This window comes from Arachis stenosperma, chromosome 8 (assembly GCF_014773155.1).
Source record: "Arachis stenosperma cultivar V10309 chromosome 8, arast.V10309.gnm1.PFL2, whole genome shotgun sequence".
NCBI lineage: Eukaryota > Viridiplantae > Streptophyta > Magnoliopsida > Fabales > Fabaceae > Arachis > Arachis stenosperma.
In genome coordinates, this window is record NC_080384.1 from 10087103 (window position 1) to 10106080 (window position 18978).

The 18978-nt window shown below is 40.8% G+C and overlaps 2 protein-coding genes across 2 annotated transcripts; one reads left to right on the forward strand and one right to left on the reverse strand.

Annotated features, from left to right (window-relative positions):
• Positions 1–354: 354 nt before the first annotated feature.
• Positions 355–17336, reverse strand: LOC130943456 (mRNA cap guanine-N7 methyltransferase 2). The gene is made up of 11 exons (XM_057871335.1): positions 17116–17336; positions 16600–16804; positions 16356–16529; positions 15617–15685; positions 15268–15377; positions 14294–14416; positions 14124–14216; positions 13837–13905; positions 13605–13693; positions 13402–13499; positions 355–899 (listed from the first exon to the last, which is right to left on the reverse strand). Exons 2-11 carry the CDS (start codon positions 16690–16692, stop codon positions 723–725), a joined length of 1095 nt encoding a protein of 364 aa, XP_057727318.1. The 5' UTR covers positions 16693–16804; positions 17116–17336; the 3' UTR covers positions 355–722.
• On the forward strand, positions 17187–18896 carry LOC130943457 (uncharacterized). The gene is made up of 4 exons (XM_057871336.1): positions 17187–17417; positions 17532–17651; positions 17940–18170; positions 18519–18896. Exons 1-4 carry the CDS (start codon positions 17232–17234, stop codon positions 18894–18896), a joined length of 915 nt encoding a protein of 304 aa, XP_057727319.1. The 5' UTR covers positions 17187–17231.
• The last annotated feature ends 82 nt before the right edge of the window (positions 18897–18978 follow it).

The window sequence follows — 18978 nt, forward strand, 5'->3', positions numbered from 1 at the left end:
CGTTGTGTTTTTTTAAGTCTAGCAAATTGGGTTTGATCTATTTATTTTGATTGACTCAAGAATCAACTAGGAGTTTGGATATGTTAGTTGATTTCTCACCCATGCTAAATACCTATGTGTTTACGACACATTTCTTATTCTTTAGTCTTTTTTATTTTATAATTTTTTTTAACCAATGTTTGTAATGATTAGCGTACAGCTGTTTGATGACAAGAATTTCATTAGCTTTGACTAAATTAGGTGGGTGTGAAAGCAGTCTTGGCATTTGCTTTGGCAATTTCCTTTACCCAAGTAAATAATAAATAAAAAGAATAAACAAATTACATTGTGCAATTACTAACATAGTAATGAAAATTATCTTTATACAGAGGTAAACATTTATCTAAAGAGTCTCCATGAGCTTATGCCATAAATAAGAGTCAAATTATTTTATAATCTATAAACATGATTCTTTTTCGTTCACTGTCTAATTCATTCAAACTCGTGCCTCATATTTCTAACACTTTTGGAGTCTGACACAATAGGGACAGAAAAACCCAACAAAAAGCTAACAAGCACAATATGCAAATTAACGATAAACTAAACCCCGGCATGATGATTACATAGTAAACAATGTTAGTAATGGAAACCTAACTGCAATTTCTACTTTAGCCAATACATAGTATGAACACTAAAAAACAAAGAAAGGCAAATAGGGTAAACCCCCCAGACCATAGGATTAGTCAAAGTGCCTCTGGAAAACGTAAATCAGGAGGGCCAGGGCCCAATATCCCTTTTTGTTCGCTAATCATGCCCAGCCCAAGAGTAGGAGGAGGAGGTGGTGGTGGAGGTGGTGGTGGTGGTGGTGGAGGTGGTGGCTCCATCTGTGCATTTATTTCATCATCTCTCCAACTTGTTCCCTGTAAAATAAAGGATGACTACCACTCTCCCTCCAAAGTATATTATTATTACAAATAAGAAAATGGATGCCAAATAATAATAATTTTTTAATTGCAAAATGAAATGAGTAATTTAATTAGAAGTCACATCTATGCAAATGAGAAGAAATTTCTTGTATGTCATTCTGAAAACGAAATAAGGTCAGTAGTTGCTTTCGGTGTGGAAAGTATTGGGATCATACATGAACATAGAATGTAGTTTAATAGCCTATGGGTCACAGCTTCAGTTGATTATTATTTATTTTATAATTTAGGTTGATGAAGAAATTACTTCTTAACTAACTTATCGCTCTTGGGAGGAAGCTATGCCACTTATTATTACCGACTTTAAGACTTTATGCTTTCTTTAATTATGTATTTATGTTGAAGTCAAAATAGTGTGACACCCACCAGGCCACTGGAACTTTATTTTACGTTTTCATTTTTGACATTTTATTATAGTTTGATTTATATAAATTTTTTGAAAGTTTAATTAATTTTTTCATGTTTCTTTAAGTTATGTTCCCACTTTCCAGCATGTACGACACGCCACAAAACATGCAGAAGAGGATTCATTAAAAGCAAAGGAATAATTCATGCACTTTTTTAAAAATATCGGTGTTAAAAAAAGAGTGAATACCCCACCCGACCCTGACAATTATCTCGAAAGGACAACGAGACCTAAAAAAAAACACGCATTTGGGACTGATTAGACTCTGTGCCAAAAAAAACATTGATTTTTTTTTTTGCACAGGGACTAATCAGTCCCACAAAAGTAAAGCTAGGGGCTGGGTTAGGTATTTTTTTGTCAAGGGCCTCGTTGTCTTTTGAAGTAATAGTCAGGAGCAGTTTTGGATTTTTCTCTTAAAAAGATGGAAACTTTTTACTGATACAAAAAAGGTTTTAAACTATGACCACAAAACATGTTCATTATAGGCTTTTTCCTTTAACCAGAAAAAAAGAATAAGGGGCCCCAAAAAAAAAAGAATAATATCTAAAGTCAGTTCTCAAGAAATTTTTAACAAAACATTTTAATCCTCTATGACTTTTGTTCATACCCTGGCCCAATAACAAAGGTCCGGGCCCAAATAAAAGGCCTAGTCCAAAGGATCAAGCCTTTCTAAGTACCGACCTTCACATAAAAAGTCGGTATCAACCACGACTTACTTTAAAGAAGTCGGACATGAGATTAGCTGGCAGATAAGCACTCATTCAAATGAGTAACCGCCCCTAAAATCTCTCTAACCGCTTCGTAAAGCCATATCTTAACCTCCCCAAGATAATGAGACGGTTAATATCCTAAAGATACGGCACTACTCCAACGGTGGTTATTGGCTCACCTCTATAAATACACTGACATCCTTCAGGTATCTCTAAGCCCAATACTCTCTAGACCTGCTCACACTCTCGCTAACTTAGGCATCGGAGTGTCTTTGCAGGTACCACCCCCCATTCACTTACGAGCACAAGTCGGACGGAGCCTCGCAAGTCGCGCACTCACGCTGAATCCTCCTCCTTCACATATTTGGGCCAGCCAACGCCATCCATTCATACAATCTCCGGTTACCCACCGTAACATTGGCGCCGTTGCCGGGGACCCGAGAGATCATCCATTGATGGCGGACAGATCCCACGAAGAAGGCCATGTGGAAACAGATTCCGAACAAGAGAATCTAGACACGGGTAATAACGATGTAGACCTGGCCCTACACCAGGAAGATAACAATCAACACAGAGAGGGTACCTCCGGGGTAAAAAACCCAAAGGTAAATTCCTCAGATGGGCGCGAATCAGAAAAAGGTGGACCATCCCACGTAGCTGAACTAATGGGATTAGTCCACAGCCGCCTGGAACAATTAGAGCAAGAGCGGGAGAAACAAAAGGAAACTGAAAAGTACCTTAAAGAGGAGATGGAGCGGTGACAAACCCCGTTTTGACGGTTTATCTTATATTGATTTTAAGAGATTTTATGACCTTTTACCCACATTTATCCATTGAAATAGCATGGTTTTGTATATTCTCCTTTAATTGTGCTTAAGAGTGAAAACATGCTTTTTAGGTCTTAAAGTAAATAAATTTAATTCACCTTGATTCCATTAGATGCCTTGATATGTTTGTTAAGTGATTTAAGGTTTAGGAGGCAAAGATTGGATCAAGGGAATGAAGAAAGAAGCATGAAAAGTTGGAGAACTCATGAAGAAATGAAAGAACCGGAAAGCTGTCAAGCCGACCTCTTCGCACTTAAACGACCATAACTTGAGCTACAGAGGTCCAAATGATGCAGTTCCAGTTGGGTTAGAAAGCTAACATCCGGGGCTTCGAAACGATATAAGATTTGCCATAGTTGCTACAAGTATGGTCGCGCGCACGCGCCGTTGCTGCTACCTAGTCCACTTGAAGCAAAACGTGGCCAGCGATTTTAGAAGCCTTGTGGGCCCAATCCAACTCATTTCTGATGCTATTTAACCCAAGGAGTGAAGAGGGAAACACAAGTTAGTTACCATTAGTCATAGTTTAGTTTTAGAAGTAGTTAGAACTAGTTTCTAGAGAGAGAAGCTCTCACTTCTCTCTAGAATTAGGATTAGGATTAGGTTTAGTTCTTAGATTTAGAGTTTAATTCATCTTCTTCTACTTCTATCTTCTCAATTCTTTGTTGCTACATTCATCTTCTTCTACTCTTTTGTTGTAATTCCCTTTATGTTGTTCTTATATTTTGTTGTAGATCTAGTATTGTTCCTTCTACTTTCTTTCCATTCAATTCAAGGTAATTCATAATAATTGTGTTTCTTTTGATTGTTGTTGTTAATTTCTTTCAATAATTGTTGTTAGATTCTCTTCTTGTTGTCAATTTGCTTTGTTTTCCTTTTGTGCCTTCCAAGTGTTTGATGAAATGCTTGGTAGGATTTTAGTGTAGCTTTTGTTCCTCTTGGCTTTGGTTGAGTAATTAGTGACTCTTGAGTTATCTAATCCTTTTGTTGATTGATAATTAGAAGTTGCTAATTGATTTGAATACCTCTAAAGCTAGTCTTTCCTTTAGGAGTTGATTAGGACTTGAGGAATCAAATTGATTCATCCACTTGACTTTCCTCCATGGTTAGAGGTTAACTAAGTGGGAGTAATGGATAATTTGTTATCACAATTGAGGAGGATAACTAGGATAGGACTTCTAGTTCTCATATCTTGCCAAGAGCTTTATTAGTTGTTAGGTTATTTCCCTTGCCATTTATAATTCTTGTCTATAATCTCAAAAAACCCCAAAACAACTCACAACCAATAACAAGACACTTTATTGTAAATCCTAGGGAGAACGACCCGAGGTTTAAATACTTCGGTTATTAATTTTAGGGGTTTGTACTTGTGACAAACAAATTTTTGTATGAAAGGATTATTGCTTGGTTTAGAAACTATACTTTACAACGAGATTTCATTAGTGAAATTCTAAACCGTCAAAAATCCATTCGTCAAGCGGCGAAAAGAGTTAGAAAGAAAACTCTTAAAGCTAGAATCTTTCCTCAAGAATCACAGCTCCCGCGACGAACAGGAAGAACAACTCTCGGGCGGAGAGGATCCTTTCAGCGAGGACATAATGAGGGCAAAAGTACCGAGAAACTTCAAAAGCCCGGACATGGACCTCTACGATAGAACCACGGATCCTAAGCATCATCTGAGCAACTTCAAAAGTCGGATGTACCTAGCTGATGCCTCCGACGCGACGCGATGCAAAGCTTTCCCGACCACTTTGTCGAAAGCAGCAATGAAGTGGTTCGATGGCCTTCCCCCGAGATCGATCACCAGCTTTGAAGACCTCTCAAGGAAGTTCTTGATGAGGTTCTCAATTCAGAAAGACAAGGTAAAACACGCACCGAGCCTCCTTGGAATAAAACAGGAGGTCGGAGAGTCTTTACGAGCATATATGGAAAGGTTCAACAAAGCATGTCTGGAGATCCAAGACTTGCCCACAGAGGCAGTTATAATGGGGTTAGTCAATGGACTTAGAGAAGGTCCCTTCTCACAGTCCATATCTAAAAGACACCCCGTTTCTCTAAGTGATGTACAAGAAAGGGCTGAAAAGTACATCAATATGGAAGAGAATGCCAGATTAAGGGACCCGAGTTGGCGACCTGGACCCCCTCCCTCAACTAAAAAGAGGGAAAGGGAAGCCAAGAAAAAGGAAGAACTCGGTCTCGAGAGGCCCAGAAAATACCACTCTTATACTCCTCTAAAAGCTTCTATAGTGGATGTATACAGAGAGATTTGCCACACTGAAAGACTGCCACCCTCTAGACCCATTAAAAATAAAAAAAGGGGGGAGCCGCAGCGATTATTGCGAGTACCATAAAATATATGGTCACTCCACTAACGACTGTTACGACCTCAAGAACGTGATAGAAAAGCTGGCTAGAGAAGGTCGGCTTGATAGATATCTCATGGAAAGGTCAGACAGTCACGGAAAGAGAAAGCGAGATGAAATGGATAGAAAAGACCCACCGCCGCAGACTCCAGAGAGACATATCCATATGATCTCAGGAGGATTTGCGGGAGGGGGGCTCACTAAATCCTCTCGCAAAAGACATCTCAAAAGAGTCTATCAAGTCGGGGAAGAGTCACCCGACCTCCCCACTATTTCGTTCACAAAAGAAGATGGGCAAGGGATAATCTCCAGGCACGACGATCCAGTGGTGATAACTATGATCCTAGCCAATGCCCATCTCCACAGAACCCTAGTAGACCAAGGAAGCTCGGCGGACATCCTTTTCAAGCCCGCTTTCGACAAGCTAGGGTTAGATGAAAAAGAGTTAAGAGCCTACCCCGATACCCTATACGGATTAGGGGACACGCCAATAAAACCACTGGGATTTTTGCCCCTTCACACCACTTTTGGAAAAGGGGAAAGATCAAAGACTCTGAGTATAGACTTCATAGTCATTGATGAAGGGTCAGCCTATAATGCCTTAATTGGTAGGACTACCCTTAATCGCCTCGGAGCAGTGGTATCCACTCCACACCTTTGCATGAAATTCTCGACCTCAGCGGGAATAGCAACGGTAAGAGGAGATCAAAAACTGGCAAGGAAATGCTACAATGAAAGCCTAAATCTGAGAGGAAAGGGCAAAGAAGTACACACCATAGAGCTCGGCGGCACAAGGGCCAAAGAAGAGCTACGACCACAACCGGGAGGAAAAACTGAAGAGATACAGATTGGTAAGGAGGAAGGAAAAAACACTTACATAGGAGCCAACCTAGGGAAAACTCTAAAACAAGGGCTGGCTGAACTCCTAAAAGATAATTCCGACCTCTTCGCCTGGAAGGCCTCCGACATGCCTGGGATTGATCCCGAGCTCATGTCCCACAGGCTCTCGATTTACCCAGGGTCCCGACCTGTACAACAAAGAAGACGCAAGCTCGGCACGAAACGGGCCCTAATAGTAGAAGAGCAAGTACAGGCGCTCCTGGAAGCCGGCTTTATTAGAGAGGTCAAGTACCCAACATGGCTAGCCAATGTAGTGCTAGTCAAAAAACAGAATGGTAAATGGAGAATGTGCGTCGACTATACCGACTTAAATAAGACATGTCCTAAGGACCCTTATCCCTTACCAAGTATTGATACCCTAGTGGACTCCAGCTCGGGGTACCAATACTTATCATTCATGGACGCCTACTCGGGATATAACCAAATCCCGATGTATGAGCCCGACAAGGAGAAAACATCATTCATCACACCCAGAGCCAACTATTGCTACGTGGTCACGCCATTCGGATTAAAGAATGCAGGAGCCACATATCAAAGATTGATGAATAAAGTGTTTTCCCCCAACCTGGGGAGCCTAATGGAAGTATACGTCAACGACATGCTAGTAAAAACCAAGGAAGAAGTCGACCTCTTATCCGACCTCTCACAAGTCTTTGACACCATAAGGTTGCATGGGATGAGACTAAATCCTGCAAAGTGCGCCTTCGCGGTTGAAGCAGGAAAATTTCTAGGATTTATGCTAACACAAAGAGGGATTGAGGCCAACCCCGATAAATGTAGAGCCATCCTAGAAATGAAAAGTCCGACTTGTTTGAGAGAGGTCCAGCAGCTCAATGGCCGACTTGCAGCCCTCTCCAGATTTTTGGCAGGGTCGGCACTAAAATCCCTTCCACCATTTTTCTTATTAAGAAAGGGATGCCCATTCGAATGGACTCCGGAATGCGAGGAGGCGTTCCAAGAGTTCAAAAAATTTTTAAGCCAACCTCCTATCCTATCCCGACCAGCACCAGGAAAAGACCTCGTTCTGTACTTATCCGTAGCAAACAGAGCTGTCTCGTCGGCCCTGATAAAGGAAGACGAGGTCGGACAACACCCAGTCTACTTCATCAGTAAGGTCCTGCAAGGCCCTGAACTAAGGTACCACAAACTAGAAAAGTTTGCCTACTCCTTAGTAATAGCCTCACGAAGGCTACGACCTTACTTGCAAGCTCACACAATCAGAGTCCGTACGAACCAACCCATGAAGCAAATCCTCCAAAAGACGAATGTTGCAGGGAGAATGGTTCAGTGGGCAATAGAGCTCTCCGAGTTCGATTTGAGATACGAAACTCGGACAGCAATTAAAGCCCAATGCCTTGCCGACTTCGTTGCAGAATATGCAGGGGATCAAGAGGACAAACCGACTACATGGAAACTCTATGTAGACGGATCCTCCAACAAAACAGGAAGCGGTGCAGGCATAACACTAGTAGATGAAAGAGGAACCCAGATAGAGATTTCCTTAAAATTTGAATTTCCGGCTTCAAATAATCAGGCAGAATATGAAGCCTTGATCGCCGGACTAAAGTTGGCAGAAGAAGTCGGTGCTACAAAAGTACTGATATACAGCGACTCGCAGGTGGTGACCTCCCAAATAAGCGGAGAATATCAGGCAAAGGACCCTAACATGAAGAAGTACTTAGAAAAAACTTTGGAGCACCTTGGACGCTTTGCAGAAATCGAGACTAAACACATAACTCGGGATCTAAACAGCAGAGCGGATGCCCTATCCAAATTAGCAAGTACCAAACCAGGAGGGAACAACAGAAGCCTGATTCAAGAAACCCTCTAAGAGCCCTCGATAGCAAAAACAAAAGATAAGCAAGAGGTACTTGAGGTAGTCGGTTTAAACCTCGGATGGATAAACCCCTTAGTCGAATACATGAAATTCGACATCCTCCCTACAGAGAAGAAAGAAGCCAAAAAGATCCGAAGAGAAGCACAACATTACACCTTGGTGAAAAATATCCTCTACAGAAGAGGGATATCAACGCCATTATTAAAGTGCGTACCGACCTCAAGAACCACCGAGGTATTGGAGGAAGTACATAGCGGGATCTGCGGAAATCATCTCGGAGCAAGATCTCTAGCCAGAAAAGTAATCCGAGCTGGATTCTACTGGCCGACCTTGCAAAAGGATGCCACAAAATTTGTGAAAAAGTGTCAACCGTGTCAGATGCATGCAAATTTCCACGTGGCTCCCCCAGAAGAGCTCATTAGTATCACTTCTCCATGGCCTTTTGAAAAATGGGGAATGGATTTGTTAGGTCCTTTTCCCCAAGCGCCAGGACAAGTCAAATACTTGATCGTGGGAATAGATTACTTCACAAAGTGGATAGAAGCAGAACCATTAGCCACCATCACCGCTCAAAGAAGTCGCAGGTTCCTCTACAAAAATATCATCACAAGGTATGGGATACCTTATTCCATTACTACGAATAATGGAACCCAATTCACCGACGCTACCTTCAGGAGCTTAATGGCCAGTATGAAAATCAAACATCAGTTCACCTCGGTGGAACACCCACAAGCCAATGGGCAAGCCGAGGCAGCCAACAAAATCATACTGGCAGGACTAAAGAAAAGACTACAGGAAGCAAAGGGAGCTTGGGCTGAAGAGCTCCCTCAGGTGTTATGGGCCTATAGGACAACCCCCCAATCCGCCACAGGAGAAACACCTTTCCGACTAGTCTATGGTGTAGAAGCCATGATTCCAATAGAAATCAATGAGCAAAGCCCAAGGGTAATTCTCCATGACGAGGTCGAAAATGTACGAAGACACAAAGAGGAGCTCGACCTGCTTTCCGAAGTCTGAGAAGATGCCCAGATAAGAGAAGCGGCATTGAAACAAAGGATGACTACCAGGTACAACAAGAAAGTCATTTGAAGAACATTTGCCCCTGATGACTTGGTCCTAATCAGAAACGATATTGGAGTCAACAAATCAGGAGAAGGAAAGCTCGCCGCAAATTGGAAGGGACCATACAAAATCAAGGAAGTTTTAGGAAAAGGCTATTATAAAGTAACCGACCTGAATGGCGCTGAGTTACCAAGGTCGTGGCATGCATGTAATATGAAAAGGTACTACAGTTGAAAGCGAACTCTACTCCCTGATGTACTCTTTTCCCAAACTTCACGATTTTTTTCCAAAAGGGTTTTTTCTGGAGAAGGGTTTTTAACGAGGCATCATAGTAGAGGTTAAGGGAAATAGGCTATCAAGACCCTTAGTAGCAAGAAGGTACCCCACAAATTAATAAAGATCTTTTTTCATTTATCTCTTATAATTTCCTTCTTTATTTTTCTAAGTCTTCCTACGAAACGCGCCGACTTAAGCTCGACAAAACGTGAAAATCCCATGAACCGACCTAGATGGTCGTCAGGATAAAACGACGAGGTACAAGTCGGCGTAAAGAGGTTGTATGAGTTGATCGTAAAAAACTCGGGAACAATTCGACTACTAAGTCGAAAGGAGAACCCGAGTAAAATAAACTCGGATATACTCCGGGTAGATGAAAAACGCATCACAAAAATAACCTAAGTCATAAAACTCACTGAAGCAAAGTTGAGTATAAAAGATAATAAAAAGAGATTGAAAAACCTAGGTTTAAAGGCTACATAAAAGCCCTTAAGCTAAAAGGCTCGACAAGCCAATAAAAAGGTTCTCAGAAAAAGATCAAAAGGGTTTTTGAAATATCAAAAGTAGAAAAGCATACACGCATAAGGTAACTTAAACCCTTATCCAAAAAAGGGTATTTACTTTGTTAACTTAAACCCTTATTTAAAAAAGGGCACTTATTGAAATATTTCGTTTACGGCCTTAAAAGGCCAAAAGAAATTGTTGAAATTGCACAAAATAAATAAAAGAGTTCAAAATGGGGGGACCACAAGCCGGACCCCCAATAGCCAAAAATCACTAGATCATTTTTTCATAGCAGAAGCAGACAAACCACCACCAGAGTCAGGAGGAGCACCGCCAGGAAGAGAAGCACCCACAGGAGAAAAAGAGGAAGTCGGAGGAATAACCGAAGTACTCGGAGCATCTTTGGAGCGAGGAGGAGACTCGATGATCCTCTGTCCCCGAGTCTTCAACTCTGATTCAGAAACAATTATGGGGACAGGAGGATCTACAATGGCGCCGTCGATGACAACTTTGTCAGGATGTAAAGGAGACAGATCCAAGTCAGGAGCAATAACTCTGACCTGCTCCAGGAAAATCTTCCAAGACTCCTCGGCGCCATCGGCAATGGAGTCCTCTAACTCCTCATACGCTTTCCGAGAATTAAACAGGTCAATTTTCACAGACACAAGATCCTTAAATAGGCTTTGATAGCTGGCCTGTGCCGTCTTCCTCAATTCCGTCTCCATGTTGCATTGGGCCTGCAAAGCCTTCCCTTTCTCCCGGAGGGTATCTCTTTCCTTCTTTAGCTTGGCAATTTCCTTCTTCAACTCTCCCTCGTGCTCTTCATATACGCGAAGCCTCCCTTCCAGCTCTTCGACCCTCAAGGTCGCCCCCAAAGAGCTGAGAGGAGCCCTATCAAAAATATCTAAGAGCTTGCCGCAGACCCCCGCCGCCTTAAGGCTCTCCTCGACCATAGTGGTAAGGTGGCCCCGAACAGACATATCATCCATGCCTATACGAGCATAAGGATAGATATTCTTTCGGACGAAAGCGAGAGCATCCGCCTTAACCTCCCCAGAAGAGCCAGACTCTAAGAGCTTGCGCTTCTTGGAATCGGGAGGAGGTCGGACGACGGAGGACGGCTGAGAGGGAGCTGAAGAGGAAATCACCATAGGATTGGAAAGAGTTCCAACATTACGAGGAGGAGGAGGAGGAGAGATAACCCTGGCGCCACCAGACCGAGCACGAGACTTAGCTTTAGCCTCCTGGACCCTCTGAAAAGATTCTTGAGCGTTTGTCTTTGCCATTTCTGAAAAAGAAAAAACAATAGCTAAAGATTCAAACAAGTCGGAATATGGGGTTAACAAATCGGAAGTTCAGCATACTAGTAAAAACTACCTAGCTGTGATTGGACAAAGGTCGGAGACCCTTGGAGAAATTTTTTAGTATCCAAATAGAGGGCCCTCCCCCACACTTCTCGGAGGAACCCCACGACGGCAGCCTCTACCTCATCCAGCTCATCCAAACCATATTTCTCGCAAGGGGAGGCCTCCAGCCAGTATAAAGGAAAGCGAGGAAAAGAATTATCATCCAGAAAAAAGGGATGATGACCCTCTACAGCTTGCACTTTGAAAAAGAAATTTTTAAAGTCATGAAAAGATTCATCAGAAAGGGTAAAAATCCTCCGACCTTGTATGGCTCGGAAAGAAACCCATTATTGTTTATTATTCAGCCCACTAAAAGGTTTGCTCATATGAAAAAGATGGAAAAAGATTTTCAAAGTAGTCGGAAAATCCAGAGCATGGCTAATAAATTGGTAGATTTTCAAGAAACCCCAGGAGTTGGGATGAAGCTGGGTAGGGGCAACACGACAATGCTGCAAAACAGACATCTCAAAATCTGAAAAGGGCAGAAAAACGCCCAGACGGGTAATCATGCACTCATACATGAAGAAGAAATGGGGAGCCGTTTCGTTGGCTCTCCCATGACAAACCCGGTCCTCTAAACCGAGAACAAACAACTCGTATTTAGGCTCATCTTCATCCGAAGTACAGAGCCGATGGTGGGTGCGAAGGTGAGTAATAAACTCCGCATCAACCAACGGCTCCTCCCCCAGAACAGTAACGTCAACCCAATCTACGGAGGCCATTTTTCTTTCTCTAAGGAAAATGAAGAAAACCTACAAAAGGAAAAAAGAAAAGGAAAAAATCAAAAAAAGTCTCTAGAAAGGAGAAAAGGAGCCGAGCAAAAAATCTACACAACTATTCCTCTACAAAATCAAGTCATGCAAAGAAGAAGAAAGAAACTAACCTCTTTCCGAAAATAAAGAAGCAGAAGTCTCTAGGAGCCCGAGAGTATAGTACGTATAAACACAGCACGAACAAAGAAAGAGGAAGTTTGAAAGATTGCAGAAACGGAAAAAGGAAAGAGAGAGAAAGTACTTATAAACATGCTAAGGGGCATAATGGTAAAAACGAAGCAGTCATTAATGAAAATGCACCGTTACCAAAGCCATTAATCCCCAAGTGCATCCCTAACGGACACGACATTTGAATTGACGTAACTGTCAGAAAACAAAAAGTCGCGAAAATCACGTCGGTTTAAAAACCCGTGAAAGTCGGCCACGAACCCGATCTAAATACTTGAACCCAAGCCCTAAAGAGATCTTGGGATCAAGTAGGGGCACTGTTCATACCCTGGCCCAATAACAAAGGTCCGGGCCCAAATAAAAGGCCTAGTCCAAAGGATCAAGCCTTTCTAAGTACCGACCTTCACATAAGAAGTCGGTATCAACCACGACTTACTTTAAAGAAGTCGGGCATGAGATTAGCTGGCAGATAAGCACTCATTCAAATGAGTAACCGCCCCTAAAATCTCTCTAACCGCTTCGTAAAGCCATATCTTAACCTCCCCAAGATAATGGGACGGTTAATATCCTAAAGATACGGCACTACTCCAACGGTGGTTATTGGCTCACCTCTATAAATACACTGACATCCCTCAGGTATCTCTAAGCCCAATACTCTCTAGACCTGCTCACACTCTCGCTAACTTAGGCATCGGAGTGTCTTTGCAGGTACCACCCCCCATTCACTTACGAGCACAAGTCGGACGGAGCCTCGCAAGTCGCGCACTCACGCTGAATCCTCCTCCTTCACATATTTGGACCAGCCAACGCCATCCATTCATACAATCTCCGGTTACCCACCGTAACAACTTTTAATCACCAAATCAGTCTCCAATCTTTTATTATGTTATACAAATCAATCTTTACATCAAATTTTGGTAAAAAGTTAAAAAATTCAGTCCCTATCATTATTTCATTATTTAATAAAGACATATCAGTTCCTAAAAACTTTTAAAATTCTCAAATTAGTCCCTCAGTATAAACAAAAAACCTAATGTGAAGGCTGATTTGTCAAACGTAATAAAGTTTGAGACTAATTTGATAATTAAAATTTGTAAAGTGTCCGACTAAATATTTCCAGGGACTAATTTAGGGTATTACTCAAAATAATAAACAAAACCTGCGTGACATATGCTGAAAAATAATATTAAAAACTATTGATAATTACCTCATCAAGATTATAAATTGGTTCTTGGATTAATGGACTGGCAATTGGAGGTGCAATATCTGGATCAGGCTTTTGAAATATAAATGTTGTATAGAGACCTGCATTTGAATGGAAACTCAGTTCTCCATTTAACTACAGGTGAAAGTGACCAAGACACTTTGTACTAGATAATTCATGGTCAAGAGAAACAATTAATGCATTACCTAGAGCATCGTATGATCGAGGAAGAAGTCTTCCCCTAGGATCCAATAGGTTTGGAACAAAGTTCATTAGCAACCCTGCCAATTGTGCTCTTTGAGCAATTAGAAAAATGAAGAAGGAAGTTAAATAAACAAAACAGTCTTAACTACAAAATTGCAAATAACACACTATGTATACTACAGTTGAAGGATTTGGAAAAATCATTATTCCTACATACAAGAATGCAAAACCAACCTGTTGTCATCATAAAACTCGGTTAGGTTTTGTATTTCCACATACTCAAGACCAGCTTCTCTGGCCAACCTGAGTTTCATAAGAACACAAGTCGAATCAGTCTAAAAGTGGAAATTGATTATATGAATGTAACAAGTACAAAAAATACTGAAGTCAATGCTGTTCCTTCATGAAAACAGGCTTGGTTGGTAGTTAGTATTAGAGATTGACATCAATATGGTGCATTGGCAGCAATCAATGCAACAACTCACAGAGTATCAATGTTAGGTTATTAAGTAAGATGAAACCTGATGAAGCTTGGAAAATGAACCAAGCAATGGGTTTCAGCAGAGGCATCACTGGCAAATTTCAGCTGGTATTTCTTCCCAAATAAGGGAAACCTGGAAAGATCGGACAGGTTACATGGCGAAAGAGAAGAATTGGTAACATAAAGTTGAACAATTGTGGAGATATATACTTTTCTTCTTCAACCTCAAAAGTGATCATGTAATTCTCTGTCCGAATGCAATTGGGAACAATATTTGGCTTCATGCTGCTGCCTTTGTTGTGATATGCTTCAACATTCTTCTGGTACTTGGCCCTATATGGCTACAATGTTACCAGAATCCAGCATATTTTGGTATAAAGACCTCATGCAGACTTCAATCAACGCTCAGAAATGTCATGCATGGATGGAAGTATGGAAGCACCATAAGAAAATAGACGGAAGCAACTACAAGTAGAAGAAAACACAAATGTCTCATAAATAAGATCATTCATTGTCTAAATCTGGACCTCTTCTGTACACTTCTCCTGGACACTAGATGATTCTTCTCCTTTTCTATTGGGCAGAGGGTTTTCATCATATGTATAAAGGCATAATAACATTAGAAGGAAGCAGCCATTTGAAAAATATATCCAAAGAATCCTGGCAGACTGTAAAGGGGCACACCCAGAAGTTGTTCATTAGTAAAACTAGTAATCTAAAGTCTAAACCATAGCTAAATCTGGAAATTAAGGTTGAAACTACTTGGAGCATTTATAAAGGCATAATAAAGAAGAAAGAAGGCTGAGATATCTAGGACATAATTGTCGCAACCAAAGACACGGTTTATAGACCTACTATTTATTGTCACTGATAAACAGGTACTCCAATGCTGCTACTAGGAAAATCAGGCCAAACAATCTAGGCGCAATTGCGCAAACATTAAACCAAAGACAAGGAAATATTAGTGTTCTCAGTAACAATCTAAGAGCAGATATGTCGGTGAAAACTTCATAGGTGTTTTGGCTTCACTTAATAACTACTTAACACATCAAATCACCAATCCAGTTCTCATATTGTGTGAATTTCATTTGCACAGCAGACCAAATAAAAAAATACAAAACAAGAAAGAGAGCACATGCAATTACATTCAAGAATATTAGACCTTTGACAAATAAGTCTCATACCATATGGTAGATGAGTCAGGAGTAATACCAAGAAAATAACCCCCTGGCTTCAGTAGAGATGACACATTATGCAGGAGCCTCCGTGCTTTCTCTTCAGTTTCAAAACACAGCTGCATTAGAGATATTAATCAGAAGTGGAGCAGCAACTAAATTTTAGTGGAATAACTAAAATAGAAATAGTGTAAGGACAAATGTTAGAAAATAAGATATCATCCATCAAGATCCAATCAGCAACTATAACTCACATGTACATTTTTTTTTTTGGAGAGAGAGAGAGAGAGAGAGAGAGAGAGAGAGAGAGAGAGAGATTATAATGCTTCAAACCATCATTTGGGAGTGAATATCAAACCTGCAAATGCTGCAAACAGCAGACAAAATCAGCCACAATGGTCTTCTCCAAATGCACTTCTAAATTCTCCTGTTAGAAAAGAAAATGCACAATATAAGATCAAAAAGACTAATGGATTTGGTTCATTTTTACTCCAACTTAAGGTGGTAAAATAAAGTATGAAACAACCTCAGGAAAAAGGCGTCGAAAAGCACATATCTCACACAATACAGATCTTAGCAACAATTAGCTTTTATTTGTCCTTTTAAATTCTGCCTAGTTTACACCCTTTAGAATCACAGTTGCCTCAGTGCACTCAACCACACTAGTTCAATTTTTTCCTTTGGCAATTTATCCCTGTGCTCTTCGCATAAAAGTTTGTAGTTTTGAAATCCTCATATATCATACATACTAAAACAAAGTTCCATTCTGCTTATACATTGACAACATTATCCTATAGAACCACAAAATTCCCCCCTAAAAGGGAAATAGGAATACGCAACACAAAAAATCTACTCTATGCAACAAAACAAAGATGAAAATCAAATTCAACGAAGAAGGTAAGAATACATGTTCCCCCTGGCTTCTCAGCTGAAAAAGGTTACTACAAAATTACTATGAGAAAGGAATAAACAGTGACAATTCCGTGTGCCCTAAATTCATGTACCATGTAAACAGCTCAAATGAAAGCTATGCTAAATAAGCGAGAATAAGAAACATACAAACATAACTGTGTAGAAGAAGAAGAAAGAAAGCTCACTGTGCAAGGGTCAAGGTCAAAGAACTCGGCAGTGAAGGATTTGCGGTGAGAGTCCCAGGCTTCCCGCAAATTGTCGAGAGAAGAGGAAGAGGCATCGATTCCAATGTAGTGGCCAATTTGTGCCTCCATCCATTTCTCAGAGTCGCCGCCTCCGCCGCAGTACAAGTCACAGACCTTCAACGAAGAGAGCGAGTGAGTGATGAGAGAAAGAGAATGATGAGAGAGCGAGTGAGAGAATGCTAACCGTGGCGTAGGGGTGAGCGAAGATCTTGATAAGAGCCATCTTCGCAAAATCGTAGAGGCGTTGCAGCGTCGACTCGCTCCTCGAAGACGTCATTCTTCATTCACCATGCAAAAGGAACCACCACTCTCTCCCCCACCAGTCCACCACCCTCCACCGCCAAGCACTTTCCGGTTACCGGTGTGTTTTGTGGTTTGTAGTCAAACACCTTCAAATATATTTACTTATTGTTTAGTGAATATAGGTAAACAGGTAATATTGAATCGGAAAAGTATAAGGAGCCAATGGTAACAATGTGTACAATGAAAGTTTAGGAAATATTAGAGATATGATCATTAGTGTTATATTGTCTTATCAGGTTATGTTTTTGAAATAAGTGGGTTTATAATATGGTATTAAAGCTTTAAATTCAAAATGTTAAAGATTCAATTCTTGGTGAATTCAGTTTATTTTGTTTTTTGTTTAATTTATTTCAGTAAAAAAAACTTGCACAATAAAAAATTCACTTTAAAAGTTTACCTCATGTTTTGACTTAACATCACCGTCGTAGTGAGACGTCCACGAAGCATATTATTTCCCAGAACAAAGCTAACAAAACTTCGAAATTTGATTGGCAACGAAGGAGGAGAAACCAGATGAGCTCGCACGAAGAAGAAACCTTAGTGGAAGCAGCGCTTCGAGTTCTGAACACTGCCGACCCTTTCGAGAAGGCTCGACTCGGCGACTCCGTCGCTTCACGGTGGCTCCACGGTGCCATCGCTCTTCCCTACCACCCTTCTCGAAACCTACCCGTCCCTGATCGCCCCGCAAGGCTATCCAATGTAAGGGTTCTCTCGTTCTTCTGTTTTTGGGGTGCCACTGCCATGTGTTTGATGAAATGCCTCACTCGTATTACGTCGCTGATTTTGTTTCTTTTGTTTGATTATTGTTGGCAGGTGAAGTTGGTGGCGCCGAGTCTGATGCCGAAGCTTGGCAAAGCCGGCAGCTTGCAGAGCAGGATAGCCATTGTGCATAGTCTTGCTCACACTGAAAGCTGGGCCATTGACCTCTCTTGGGTATTTTTCTCTAACTTCTTCCATTGCTTTACCTTTCTTTCATTTTAGAGTTTAATCTTGTTAACTTTCTATGTGGCAGAATATATATGTTCACGGTAGATAATATAAGTTATAAACTTCGTGACACTCAGTTTATGAATATTTTATATTTTACTAAAATGTGTTTCACCCTCCTTCCAAAGCATTTGTTATTGTGTTTTCTGGAAGACATTTGCTTTGAGTTTGCATGCAGCTGCGAAGAGAGATTGGTAAATATATATATATATATATATATATGATTTTTTGCAGGATATAATAGCTCGATTTGGCAAACAAGAAGCTATGCCTAGAGAATTCTTCACAGATTTTGTGAAGGTCGCACAAGATGAAGGGCGACACTTCACCCTTCTTGCTGCAAGGCTTGAGGAGCTAGGTTCTTATTATGGAGCATTGCCAGCTCATGATGGCCTTTGGGATTCTGCTACTGCTACTTCCAAGGATTTACTATCACGATTAGCAGTTGAACATTGTGTCCATGAGGTGTGTCTCACATTGAGCTGTGGCTTTTTATGGATATGTTTTATATTTGATGCTTGGATTTGTCATTCTAGAAACCAAGATTGAGTCAATAGGTTGCTTATGAATAATTTTGTTGGCAGGGGAGTGATGGAGTGCATGAGGAATCATCAGATTTATTTTATTTTATTGTATTTTTATTTTATTTTTCTAATTTTAGCAGCTCTGAATATATATATATTTTAATTAAGTTGGCATTTCAAATAGTTTGTTAATGCCTATAGTGATATGTAGGTTTGTCCTACTTCCTTTATTTATATCTCCCTCTCCCTTTCTATCTAAAATATAGTACCTTTGTGAGTTTGAACACAGGCCAGAGGACTTGATGTGCTGCCTACAACAATATCTCGTTTCCGCAATGGTGGGGATGACACTACAGCAGAGCTACTAGAAAGAGTAGTTTACCCAGAAGAGATTACACATTGTGCTGCTGGAGTGAAGTGGTTCAAGTATCTATGCCAGAGGTCCAGAAAGCTGGCCCCAGACACAGAAGAGCAAGAAGTTTGTTCATTACAAAATGAAATGACCACAGAGGAGAATGAAGTGATTCCAAAGTTTCATGAAATAGTGAGGACATATTTCAGAGGACCTTTAAAACCACCTTTTAATGAGACAGCAAGAAAAGCTGCTGGATTTGGTCCAGAATGGTATGAACCGCTTGCTGTTAAAGAGGCCAACCAATCATTGTAACCATTTTCTTACTGTTTATATTTGGCACGTAACTATAAATCTATAACACATAAGGTCATTTATGTGCTTTTCTTTTTCTATT

Bases quoted from the DNA above. Each gene is read 5' to 3' on its own strand.
- LOC130943457 (XM_057871336.1), top strand. From the start codon at position 17,232: ATGAGCTCGCACGAAGAAGAAACCTTAGTGGAAGCAGCGCTTCGAGTT. The intron at 17,418-17,531 runs GTAAGGGTTCTC...TATTGTTGGCAG, and splicing joins GCCCCGCAAGGCTATCCAAT to GTGAAGTTGGTGGCGCCGAG. The intron at 17,652-17,939 runs GTATTTTTCTCT...GATTTTTTGCAG, and splicing joins GGGCCATTGACCTCTCTTGG to GATATAATAGCTCGATTTGG.
- LOC130943456 (XM_057871335.1), bottom strand. From the start codon at position 16,692: ATGACGTCTTCGAGGAGCGAGTCGACGCTGCAACGCCTCTACGATTTT. The intron at 13,694-13,836 runs GTTGGTTTTGCA...AATTGCTCAAAG, and splicing joins GAGTTTTATGATGACAACAG to AGCACAATTGGCAGGGTTGC. The intron at 13,500-13,604 runs GTAATGCATTAA...ATTCAAATGCAG, and splicing joins TCGATCATACGATGCTCTAG to GTCTCTATACAACATTTATA.